Source organism: Oryzias melastigma, unplaced genomic scaffold (assembly GCF_002922805.2).
Source record: "Oryzias melastigma strain HK-1 unplaced genomic scaffold, ASM292280v2 sc00221, whole genome shotgun sequence".
In the NCBI taxonomy this organism is placed as follows: domain Eukaryota; kingdom Metazoa; phylum Chordata; class Actinopteri; order Beloniformes; family Adrianichthyidae; genus Oryzias; species Oryzias melastigma.
Window position 1 is genome coordinate 131,443 of NW_023416883.1, and position 12,721 is coordinate 144,163.

The 12,721-nt window shown below is 41.0% G+C and overlaps 1 protein-coding gene across 3 annotated transcripts in view; it reads left to right on the top strand.

Moving 5' to 3' along the window:
- The first annotated feature begins 8 nt into the window (after positions 1-8).
- Positions 9-12,721, top strand: part of heatr1 (HEAT repeat containing 1) — a 57,089-nt gene continuing 44,376 nt past the window's right edge. For 2 of the 3 annotated variants that reach the window (XM_024261532.2, XM_024261533.2), the window contains exons 1-9: positions 9-139; positions 608-762; positions 858-1,074; positions 5,140-5,281; positions 5,383-5,484; positions 5,563-5,697; positions 7,469-7,680; positions 8,431-8,558; positions 12,209-12,296. In XM_024261532.2, the coding sequence (XP_024117300.1) occupies positions 621-762; positions 858-1,074; positions 5,140-5,281; positions 5,383-5,484; positions 5,563-5,697; positions 7,469-7,680; positions 8,431-8,558; positions 12,209-12,296 (1,166 nt within the window). In that variant the 5' untranslated portion in view covers positions 9-139; positions 608-620. Of the gene's footprint in view, positions 140-203; positions 388-607; positions 763-857; positions 1,075-5,139; positions 5,282-5,382; positions 5,485-5,562; positions 5,698-7,468; positions 7,681-8,430; positions 8,559-12,208; positions 12,297-12,721 lie in introns of those variants that run through there. The other variant, XM_024261531.2, reaches the window with a different exon arrangement.

The following is a 12,721-nucleotide window of genomic DNA, read 5'->3' on the forward strand; positions in this document are numbered from 1 at the left end:
GGGGGGGGGGGGGGGCATTTGGAGGCGGATGTAGACGCCCCCTTAATAAAACCAACTCCGACGTGAACCGGAAGTGAAAACGTCGGGGTTAATGCTGGCTGCCGCGTGTTCACGTGTGTTTATCGGAAAAAGAATTAAGGTTTGAGATCTCTTGATAAATAAATAAAAAAATCTGTCGCTTTAGTTGCATTTTGTGTAGCAGCGTTCGTGTTTGTTCAAGGGTTGTTAGACCCTACGCGTGTGTTCTGACGTTAACGCAGAGTTATGAGTATCGCTCACGTTTCATCAGGAATTGAAAAAAATAATCCTCATTTCTCTTCGTCTCATTGAACGAAGAAAAGGGACTTTTGTGGACCATAAAGGGGTTATGGTTTGAGGCACCATGGGGTCAGCTTTATTGTACTAACTAATCTTTAAACGTTGTGAAACATTGTAGTTAAATCATCATCCTTAATGTCGTGTTTAGTTGAGTTAATACTTTGTTGTTATTATTATTTATTTTAATGAAAAATCAAATAAATTGTCAAATGCAGAGTGAGCTTTTTAGGATCCAACCAGGAACCAGACTGTTATTGTGACCTTTGTGTGGTGTTTGTGTCCCCTTCAGATAATCAGGGATCATGACATCACTGGCCCATCAGCTGAAGAGACTTGCTCTGCCACAGAGTGACCCAAACTTGCTGACTCGCAGGGAGGTTGCGTCGCTGCTCTTCGACCCCAAAGATGCTGCCACCATGGACAGGAGCACCTTCTTTGCCCTGGGTGAATGGCACAAGAATCTGCTCCTGTAGTGAGAAACCTGAGCTTGCAAAAAGAAAGGTCTAAGATTAACTGACTGGCATGTCTTCCTGCTACAGGTTGCACAGGGCTGGAGGAACTGTTGGGATTTGAACCTGCATTCTTAGAGTTTCAAGACACTCTGTTTAGCTCCTCCTCTGTAACTTTGGAGCGCAGTGTCCAGTCCAGAGAGGTCAACAATAAGCTGGATACTGGAATCTCTCTCTTCCTCACCCGCCTCTGCCCATACTTCCTTCTCAAGCCAGCTCACAAGTGCATAGAGTGGCTAGTTCACCGGTATGCCGCCTCACACCACACCAGAGCAGCAGGTGTGGCACAGGCTATGTCTGAATTCCCTGCCTAATCCCTAACTACTAAAAAACAATGTAATGAAGGACTATCCAGTGCCCTGGATTTTAAAATATGTTTTTTCTTTTTAAATGGAAAATGTGATGTTACCAGTTTCACAAAGTGAAAACCTAATCAAAACAAGCATTTTGTAAAGATTCAAGAATCCACTATATTCTGATAATGACACTGTTGATGGATTATAAAAAAAATCTTTTTTAGGCAAAATTATTCTAATTGAAAATTGTGGTCTATATTCCATATTTTAGCAAGAATCAATACACACTAGTTTTTCACAGATAATTCTGTGAAATCTCTAGGGCACTGAATTTTGGAATTGTAGATTTGGACAGCACTACAAAATGTCAAACAGATTAAATAGTGCTTTATTTAGTGAATAGTGAAGGAATTCAGACACAGTCTCAGACCATACCCCTGAAAGAGAGAAAATAATGATAATTTATGATCATTTTTGTTTCTGAAGTTGGGTTTTAATCACTTTCTAAAGAAGAAAAGGTGAGACACAAAAGTTTAATAGGAGTGTCTTGAGTTGTTTCCTTTTGGTAAACTCTCACTCCCGTCAGAATTTAATCCCGTACTGTCCCGGTCCCGTGATAAATGAAAGAAACGACTCCCATCCCACGGGAATCCCAAAAAACGTCAGCCTCTTGTCCTTAGTTTAAAAAGTTGCTATTTTATTTTATTTATTTATTGTTTGTTCTTTTTCCTCTCGTTGTCCTCAGCAGTCTTACACTGCTGGGTTTTGTTTTAGTTTTAGGTTGGATCTTGGTAGTCTTAGTTTGCAGGCTTTCTTTATTTGTTTTCTTCAGGTAGTTTTGGTTAAGCAGCCATTAGCAGGTGCTGCCGACTCAGACGGTCGACATGTCTGGATCAGCAGTCTTCATGACTTATTTTATATTTAGCCGAGGAGCCTCCATGAAGAGATAAGAGAGCCTCATGTGGATCTGGAGCTGCAGGTTGCAGATCCCTGGCCTATATCATGCAAACTCAACTTTTTTGAGCTTTCAAGTACAGAGTTAATTCCTTACGTAAAGCAACCCCAAAGTCTTATTTTGTTCTATTCAGGAATTCTTTAGCATTTCTCTAAAACCCTGCTCTCTGAGCACCAGCCCATCCCATTCATTGAAGAAAAAAAAGTGGGTCTTTACATTATGACGTCACAAAGTTGGGAACAGCCCCTTTCAGGAAAAGTCTGCACTGCCAGCACCTCCCCCAGCCTAACACACATGTCCGCTTTCTCAGCAGAGCTGGTGGTGATCAGCAAAACACTTTCATTTTAAATGTACAACATGCACATCTTCTTCTTTCCTTTCGGCTTTTCCCTTCAGGGGTCGCCGCGGCGAATCAGTTTCCTCCATCTAAGCTTGTCTTCAGCATCCTCTTTGGTCTTCCTCTAGACCTCTTTCCTGGCAGCTCTAGACTCAGCATCCTTCTACCAATATATTCACTGTCTCTCCTCTGAACATGTCCAAACCATCTCAGTCTGGCCTCTCTGACTTTATCTCCAAAACCTCTAACATGTGCTGTCCCTCTGATGTATTCATTCCTGATCCTATCCATCCTGGTCACTCCCAAAGAGAACCTCAGCATCTTCATCTCTGCTACCTCCAGCTCTGCTTCCTGTCTTTTCTTCAGTCCCACTGTTTCTAGTCCAAACAACATGGCTGGTCTCACCACAGTCTTGTACACCTTTCCTTTCATTTGTGCTGAAACTCTTCTGTCACACATCACACCTGACACTTTTCTCCACCCATTCCAACCTGCTTGCACTCTCCTCTTCACTTCTTTTCCACACTCTCCGTTACTCTGTACTGTTGACCCTAAATACTTAAACTCCTCCACCTTCTTTATCTCTTCTCCCTGTAACCTCACTCTTCCACTCTGGTTCCTCTCATTCACACACATGTACTCTGTCTTACTGCGGCTAACATTCATTCATTCCCACATTCATTACCACAACTCTGCACATCTCCCTTATTCTTAAAAATGGGCACCATCACACTTCTCCTCCATTCCTCAGGCATCTTCTCACCACCTAATATCCTGTTGAACAACCCGGTCAGAAACTCCACTGCCATCTCTCCTAGACACTTCCATACCTCCACAGGTATATCATCAGGACCAAGAGCCTTTCCACTCTTCATCCTCTTCAAAGCCCCTCTCACTTCACCTTTCCTAATCTTTCTTACTTCCTGCTCCACAACCGTCACCTCTTCTACTCTTTGTTCTCTCTCATTCTCTTCATTCATCAACTCTTCAAAGTATTCTTTCCATCTTTCCATTACACCACTGACACCTGTCACCACATTACCATTCCTATCCTTGATCACCCTAACCTGCTGCATGTCCTTCCCATTTCGATCTTCTTCTGCCTTGCTAGTCTGTACAGGTCAGTCTCTCCCTCCTTACTACCCAACCTAGCATACAAGTCATCATAAGCTCTTTGTTTGGCCTTTGACACCTCTACTTTCACCTTACACTGCATCTCCCTGTACTCCTGTCTACTCTCCTCAGTCCTCTCAGTGTCCCACTTCTTCTTAGCTAGTCTCTTACTCCGTATACACTCCCTCACCTCCTCATTCCACCACCAAGTCTCCTTATCAACTCTCTTTCCTGATGACACACCAAGTACACTCCTACCTGTCTCCCTGATCACATGTTCGTTTTTTCATGGGTGAAACACAGACCTGCTGCTGAGACCGACTCTAGGATGATGTCATCAAATGTGTGGATCGCACACTGAGTGAAATGCAGTGCCCTTAGATATCAAGTCATCTTATGAAAAAAAAAACAATTAAAAGGTTTATCTTAAATAAAATAAGACCAATCCTCAGAAGGTTAGAAAAAAATATAGTAAAATACAAAAGTTAGGCAGGCGTTAAGAAGCTGCTCCAAACAGACCTGATACAGACTAAAAGCTGTGTCAGGATGACTAACCTCAGTGACCGAACATTCACTAAAAACCGGAAACAGTATTTATATTTTTTTCCAAGTCAACTTCAGTTTAAGGGCCTCGTCTAACATGAGTGTACTGAATCTGCTCAATCTTTATTATTTTTCACTTGAAATTTTATTGCCCAGCCTTACACTGGGCAACAAAATTTACAAATTTTGCAAATTTTGTAAACCCGAACAAAACTTGGCCACAGTCATTATTTTTTTCCAAGACAATAGCACCAACATGTTTTTGAGTTAGGTTTAGGAACTCGTCTATAAATCTACATTCACACCAGGGATGCAACACATATCCAAGAATGGACTAAATGAAACGATTATTTGATGAATTGTTTTCTTTTCTTAGAGTCCAACCAGGTCGATCTGTCTGAGGGAAGTTGTAAATGGAATTGTGACTCCACAGTGGGGTTGAAATAGCCCCTGGGGTTCACAATAAACAAGCAGGGAAAGCCTTCTCCTTTTTCTTCTAATTACTAGGATATGCCCGCCATCTTCAGTTGGAAGAGGCTTTGTGTGAAATGTTGAAGCGGTGCCAATCTCGTGAATTTTGCTCCAAACGTTTCACAGCCCTATACCAATAAATTTAAAACTTGTTGGTCTGTCGTGATTATTTTTGAAATGGTTGGCAGTTCAATGAATTCAAAAAATCATCTTAAGTCCCCTCCAGATCCAAATCTACGATTGGTCTAAGTTTGACCTGATATAACTTTTAACATGCATTCAGTGGCTGCACATTTTCTACGTAAAGCCCAAAAACTGTTGTAGAAACTTGCATAGCTAAGTGTGATTGCAAGAGTTTGAACACAGAAGCCCAGAATGCACATTTACACTTTCAATCAAAGTGGCAGTTTGAACGCAGGTTGCAGAGGGTTTTGTGAAGGAAGCTTCAGTTTCTTATTCTTTTATTTATTTCAAAATACATCCTGCTTTTCCTGAATTAGCTTTAGTCCTAATTAGAGATTCTAATAGGGTGGAGAGAACAGATGTCTACTGTAGATGTTCTGTGAGTGTGATGTTAATAATGATGATGATCTGCAGCTTCCACATCCAGCTGTATAACGCAGACAGCTTGCTGGCCTGCGCTCTTCCGTATCACGACACCAACATCTTCGTCAGAGTCCTGCAGCTCATAAACATCAAAGAACCCACCAACCACTGGAACTGGCTCCATTGTCTGCAGGTCCGGCTCATGGCCAACCCCGACAAGATGCTTTTGGTCCAATGTTTATCATAACTGAGATGATCTGCAGTTTTTCATTTCTGTTGTCTTGGTTGTTTCAGAAACCAGGTGTACCACTATCGAGGGGGTCTCTGATTATGCACCTTCACACTGATCTGAGCTTTATGGACTTCATCTGCTCCATGGTGACTCGGTCCATTCAGGTAGCTGACAGAGGAAGAGCTTAAAATGTGGGAGTGCATTTGTGTTCTTGTCTCATTCTTTTTGTGTTTTTAACACAGGCTTTTTCAGGATACTCTTTCTCTCAGCTCCGAGTGGTCTTCTCCTTCTATGCCTCCACCGTTGTCCCCGCCCTGGCTGCCACTGACAGAGTGTCTGAGCACCTCATGGCAAAACTGTTGCCCTACATCCAACTGGTAATGCACTGACTCAGGGCAGGCCTCTCAGTGCTCCATACTCACAGACTAACTAGCTAAGCATTCAGTACGTACCCCTTCTCTTTCTATAATGCTGGTCTGAGTTGCTTGTGACAAATTGATGTAAAAACCACTTTTTTTCAAAATGGCAGCTTTTTTGTTGGTTTTTTCTCCATAGCAATCATTTTATGTTTTGGTTGCCTGAGAATACTGAACAGATCTGTGCAAGTTTCAGGAGAATCGGCAAACGTAAACTTTTGGATTTCCTTAGCAACAGAGTTTTTTTTTGCTAACCATGCCCACATTACTAATATCTCATTACCCTGTGTTACATCATTTTGCTCAGCCTTTAGTCTTGGGTCGATGCATAAAATGTTCACAATGTTCTATTAAAAAAATCTGTGAGTCATAGGAGAATCCCACTTTTGCAAGCTTGCCACGCGCGTGATGTCATCATCTTAGAGGGGTTTGTTGTTTACTATGCCCAAAATTAATTTTCACCAAGTGCTAGGTGTGTGCAACGGTGACTGGATGGCTCAGTGGGCTGGGTGTAGGGCCGCCATTGCAGGAAAGCTGCTGTCTGAATGGGTTCCCCTGTGACTTGCAAATACACGGTTGCGTCAGGAAGGGCATCTGGTGTAAAAACTCTCTGCCAAATCACTGTTGCGAAGCAGTGAAAACTGTTTCGCAGTGGCGACCCTGAATGGGATAAGCCAAAAGGAGAACAACAACTAGAATAGTTTTGGCGCACGTGACAGGGATAACATTTTTGCTCAAAGGACCAGAAATGTTTCTGTATGTGAAAACAATATGGTCCTTGCAGTCAATGACTGCTGCAGGCCATAATAATTTGGTCAATTTTATGAAGGTATTAGGGTGCTAGGGATGCAATCCTATCATATTTGGTGGATAAATGTCAAGGAGAGAGGCCAGTTGTCTTGGCAAAAGATACGTAAAGTAAAGCCCATAAATCATGCATTGAATTTTTGTGGACAAACTAACAGAATCCGTAGTAATTGTTCTTGTTTTTATCATTTTAAGTTGAAACTCTGACAAAGCTTAATGCACATATTAAAATCACATTTCATGCTGCGATTAACGCAGTCTTCCAATGCAAAAAGTCCAGAGCTAGTCTAGAGCTCAAAATCAAAGTCATTACGTGCTATGGCTGACACATTTACACATTTAACTATGATGAGTTTCAAATTTAGAAAGCTTTGTCTCTCTGTTATACGTGAAAGCATGAATTTCTCAAATAAGAGAACTGGGCTGAATCAGGACTTAGGGCTGGGTGTCCCTCCGTCTACTTTGCTTCACGTTTATGCGCTCTGAAGCACAGAAGTTTACATTTACATGTAAGTAATAACTTTTAATTTTAACATTACTTTTTCAAGTAATAAAGCTGATGTGAATTTTCCAAGCCTTGGCAGCTATGCGCTAATGTAGATGTCTAGCAATTATTGATGACATCATTGAGTGGTAGTAACAACCGAATTTAAAGACTGTGTTCTTCCATATCATGTTTGGAGGGCTTAATGTAGGGGTAGGGAGAAGCCATTGTGGTTGGGAAGCAATTTGGTTTCTGTCCTGGCGTTGAAAGGCTTAAAACCATAGAAAATAAATTTTCCTGTAGTTTCTAAACAAAAGAAAGTCTACAGACAAAGTTCAAACATCTGTTTGTAATCCAGGGGTAGTTTTATGTTCGGGAATGGAGGTGTTAAATAGGTTGTGGCCTTTCATGTTGAACAGATAATGCATTGTCTCTCTTTAGGGTCTCAACTCCATCCTGACTGATTACAAAGCGGCCACCTACATGATCGTGTGCCAGCTGGCTGTGAAAGTGGTGATGGAGAGGGGAGTGGTCAACAGCCTTGCCGTCCATGTTGGCAAGTCGCTGCTGAAAGAGCCAGCCCTTGTCAAAGAAGGGCTTGGCTGCCTGATTGTGCTGCTGCAGAGTCAAAAGGATGGTGCTGTTGGCCCCAGGTGGGTAAAGGTATATTCTTTGTGGAGGAGGTTTGACACTATCTCCAAAACACTCCCATTCCCAAGTCATCACATACTGACGTATGCTTAAATGGTAACCAAACCCTAAGCCATCTTTTTAGGTCTGTTGACCTCTATTAATGTGGCTTTAAAAGTACTGTCTATTGGTGTTTGCCAAGTTTTTGATAAAATAAACTTGTTTAATTTATGAAAATATAGTCTAAAACCGTCAGTGTGAATTGAGGTATTACAGTTGAATTTTGTGATTGGTCAAACCATGTACATTTCAGAAGTCTCACATCATGATCTGCAGTTTCAGTAATGATAATAGTCCTGTTCCCCAGCCCCACCAATCTGAGTGGATTTCCACATTTGGGCTGTGGGTGGAGTCAGCTCCAAAGTTCCCTGTTTGGTCACTCCTTTGTGTCAAAAATGGTCAAATTTCAATTAAATCAGGGCTCTCCAACCTCCAAGCTGCAAACCGGACGCAGACTGCACCACTACCGTACCGGAACCCAGTGCCAAACGCGGTATTGCTGTACTGTACGCTGACCAGTACTAGATGCGGTACTGATCCATGGGCTTATGATGTTTTATTTCTAATCAAGACGATAATAAATAGAACGCAATAGTTAGTTAAGACGATAATAAAAAGAATAATAAAAACGTCCATTTTTGATGCAGAGAGGTCCTTAACCATATGACTTGAGAATGAGAATGTGTTGTCATCTCACCTCTGTTTGTCCTCAGAGCTGTGGACCACCTCTGCTCCTTGCCGTCGTTGGCTTCTGTGCTGCAGGTCATGGCAACAACTTATGATGTCAGTCCTCTGCTGCGATACCTGCTGCCTCAACTGATCTGCAGCACCTTCAGTGCAGGTGAGGCTTGCAATGTTTGAATGCAGAACTTTCTGGGGTCACATATTTGAGCATGGCTCTACCGCCATGGTGCTTGAGCACTTACTCTTTCTGGCTCATATTTAAACGTGCTCTCTGTGTACTTCTTTGATTGTTATTTTTGTTTTTATTCCTTAGGATTCATAAATCCTAAGGAAATCAGAAGTTAAGACATAAATGAAAGAAATTGCTGTACAAAAACTAGGGGTGTAACGGACCACGGATGATCCGTGATCCGTACGGATCAGAAGCCACGGTTCGGACACGTGTGTACCGCGGACCACTCCGACCCTCACCCCCAGCCAGCGCGCACACCTCGGGCTCTCATAATTTAAACCAATTGTCCGTTCACATCAATGAAATTCTGTCAAATTCCTGTAAATCCTCGTTGTTTTGACCAGCGCTGAAGTAACAGCTTCTCGGTTATTTCTTAAAGTCTGTTCCTGAATCTCCCGCTGCGTGTGGGCGGAGCTTTCAGCGTTTTTCCAGCATAGAGAATTTGGTGTCGGCCGCCACCAGCTCCTGGAAAAGGGGGGATGTGGCTGATTCTAGGAGCCCAGACTGAGAGAGAGTCCACGGAGACCCGAATGATGACAAAATGATACAACAGAAACAATTATTTCAGTAAACCAATAACCAATATATAATCGCAAATATTTTGATTTTAATGTCAAGGTAACAATAATTATATATTTTTGCTTTGGAAACATCGTCTGTGGACCCCCCTCCTCTAAATTGAAAATGGTTCGGTCCGACTGGACTTTACTTCCACAGCTGCGCTGTTTATGACCGACAGACCCACAGAGTTTGAGGGAGAGAAGACACGCTTTAAAATCAGGAGTTTAAACACCTGATTTAGAGGAGAACCTCCATGAAAAAAGAAAAAAGGAGACAGTCTGTCTATTGCCGAGCGGAAAGAGGAAAGGAGAGAGTGCGCATGCTCGTAAACGGACAGAGGGGTGGGGGTGGGGGGCATCCAGTTAGTTGTAAGAGTTGGAAGTGATGAATTTGAGGGTTTTGTTAAAACATTTGCCTGAGGCTTTTGTATGGTGCTTCAAACTAGAATAATTAGTTGTTTTATTGTGTATCAATATACGGTTTGTTAGTGGCTCAATTAGTTACATTACATTAGTTAACTAATGGCTCAATTAGTTACATTGAGCCATTTATGTTTTATAATGAGGTGATCTAATAATAGTAAAATATGTAAATTGAAAGAATGTTCAATAACGTTTATGAAATAACCACAATAATAGTAAAATAAACTTGTTAAGGTATACAAATCTGAAGTCCCCACGAGACACCACCATCTTATTTTAAGCCAGGAAAAACCCTGCAGCTTCCGTCACAAACTTTACTCAACTTGACGCGGATGGATAGATATCAGGTTTATTTAATGTTAAGACCTGAATAAAAGCATCGGTACACGTTTACATTTCTGGATTCAAAGAATCTCCGAGTTTGGAGAAGCAGCTGTCTATTTTAAAGCATTATTTTCTCTCAGTTTTTGTAGATTTGGTCACAAGACATGCAAATGTAGTCAGAAACTACATGTTTTAGTATTTTGTTTGTGTTCAAACTCTAAAGATATTCTGTTTTAATAAATAGGTGTCAATGAGCAAACGTTTTAATGTTGCATATATAAATATTGTGTGTGGGAAGTATTTAATATTGATACTGAATATATGATTTGAAGCATTTCCAAAAATTAGCTTTTATATTGTTGTTGTTGTATTTTTTTTTTTTTTTAACATTCAACTGATCCGAAAAATGATCCGAACCGTGACCCTAAAACCGTGACACGATCCGAACCGTGAGTTTTGTGATCCGTTACACCCCTAACAAAAACCCCATGGTACTCTATCGTACCCATTTTCTTGTAATTCGGGGAGCCCTACTCGGTCAAAGTGAGCGACAGCAAAAGAAGAACTGAGGAGACACGACAGTGGAGCAACTTAAACCTGTAAACTATGGTCCAACAAAGAGGTCAAATACAGGTCATATCTAAGAAGAACGTTTATATTTGTATCGATGTCTACTTTTTTTGGACATCAGAGCATGACAAGAAATTGTGTAGAAAATAAAAACCAATACACCCGGTTAATTTCAAAGTAAATTGGACCATGCATAAGGCAAATTCACTACAGGTCTGAAGTTTATTATATAAATAAATTGTGTAATTTACAGGTCTGACTTGAGGTTCAAATATATCGTGTTAAAGTCGAAGCCCCTCGGGGTAATATCTGGCCCATCCACTCATTTATTTTATTTTATTTTTTTAACGGCCCAATGTTATCTTGCTGACACTTTGACCATGGAGGCTGAGAGATCAGATAGAATGACTTCTGGCTTTCTAACTTGAACTTACAGTTTTACATCACAAAGGTGTCCAGGTTTTGTTTATTTTGTTCGGCGGCGTGTTAATTTTTAAAGGATATATATAGAGAGTGATCAAATCTTATTTATAACTGTATTTTTTCATTTAAAGGGGCCCTACCATGAAAATTCTACTTTTTGAGGTTTTAAATGCATTTTACTGTTCAATCCTCTCTATAAAGAACCCCAAAACGGTGCTTTGATCCATTCATGCATATAATCCTTCTGCTCTCCTTACCCTATTTACATTAAAAGTGGGGTCATCTGGACCCCACAAGACAGTGCGCTGAACTTTTTTTATCATTGATTTTTGAGTTTCACTAATGTCCATGGCAGACATAAATTCCTGTCCACCTTTGTCCAAATTTGTCATGGAAGGAATCACACATCAATATGTGGTTGGAATCATCTGGACCCCAAAGAGAGTGGAAGGGTTTTAAGAGTAATCCTTAAAAAACCCGCACTGTCTGCAGCAGCCCCTCCCATACCCATGGAAACGAGCGTGTGAAAACTGCTGATGTAAGATCGTTGCCAGCAGCTTCCACCAGGAAGAGTCTGTGCTGCAAGCTCCGCCCCCCGGTTTACACAATACACAATTTATCCCTTTACCAGTGATAATCAGCGAAAAAAAAAACTTTAATTTTAGATGCAGAATACTGTATATTCTTTGTCTATTGCAGCAGTTCAGAGGCCTCTCTGCAAGCTAAAGTCGAAAAATTCATTCAGAAGCCTTTGCAAAATCGAATAGCTCGCTGATCTCTTTCTTTTCTCGACTGTAAAAGACATACTCATAAATCCCAATGATGTTGAATATGATTGATATCTACAGGGGCACCCCCCCTTCTTAGGCTTCCTTTGAGGATGGACTGATTTTGTTTGTCTGATCTGTGTTTTGTTTAAGCGGCATGAAAAATAAGACTTAGTCTTCATCATGCTCCTTTTCACTCATGTGTTACATTGTTTCTTTTGTGTTGTGTCTATGACCTTTTGTTTATTGTAGATTATGATTGCACATGAGAGAAAGAAATAAATTAAATAAAAGGATGGACTGATTTTCACACTTAATTGATTTCCAATATGTTATGTTATTTGTTTTTGCACATCTTTTTCAAAGTTCACATTTTATGTACTTTTATTGTACAATAAACTATTGATTCACATACTGTATAGAGGACCACAGGAAACGTGTTTGCATGCTGCCATTTTCTGACTTTGAGCCCTTGCCCCTTTATCATCATGCACTTCCCTGACCGCAGGTGAGGTGGAGGCCGGCCGGCTGCGTGTGCTCGAGTCTGTCCTGAAATCTGTCCCACTGAACAAAGACCTGGATCAAACGTTGGCTCGGTAAGACCCTCCTCATCATCCAGCAGACAGCACATGTGGGGTTTGAGGACTCTTTGGAAAGTCTTTATGTTATGAAAAGTTGAATGGTACAAAAACTCATACATTACAATGACTTTCATGTTACTAAAGTTCACTTGTTTTCATGTTACAAATATTTACATGGCACCAAGGCTTCTGTGTTACATAGGCTTACATTTTCACAACATTTAGATGTTACGACTCAGATGTTTCAAAGTTCACTTTATCAAGGCCCATCTTACCCATCTTTACTAAGGCTTACATGTTCTCAAAGTTGATGTTACAAAATTTTTAATGTTCTGCCTAGAGCAGGGGTTAGTAGTTCCTATTTGTTTTTCAACATGAGCTTTGGCATGTTTTAACCCTTGTGCTCTCTTATGGGGTCAAGATGACATCACCCCCCCCCC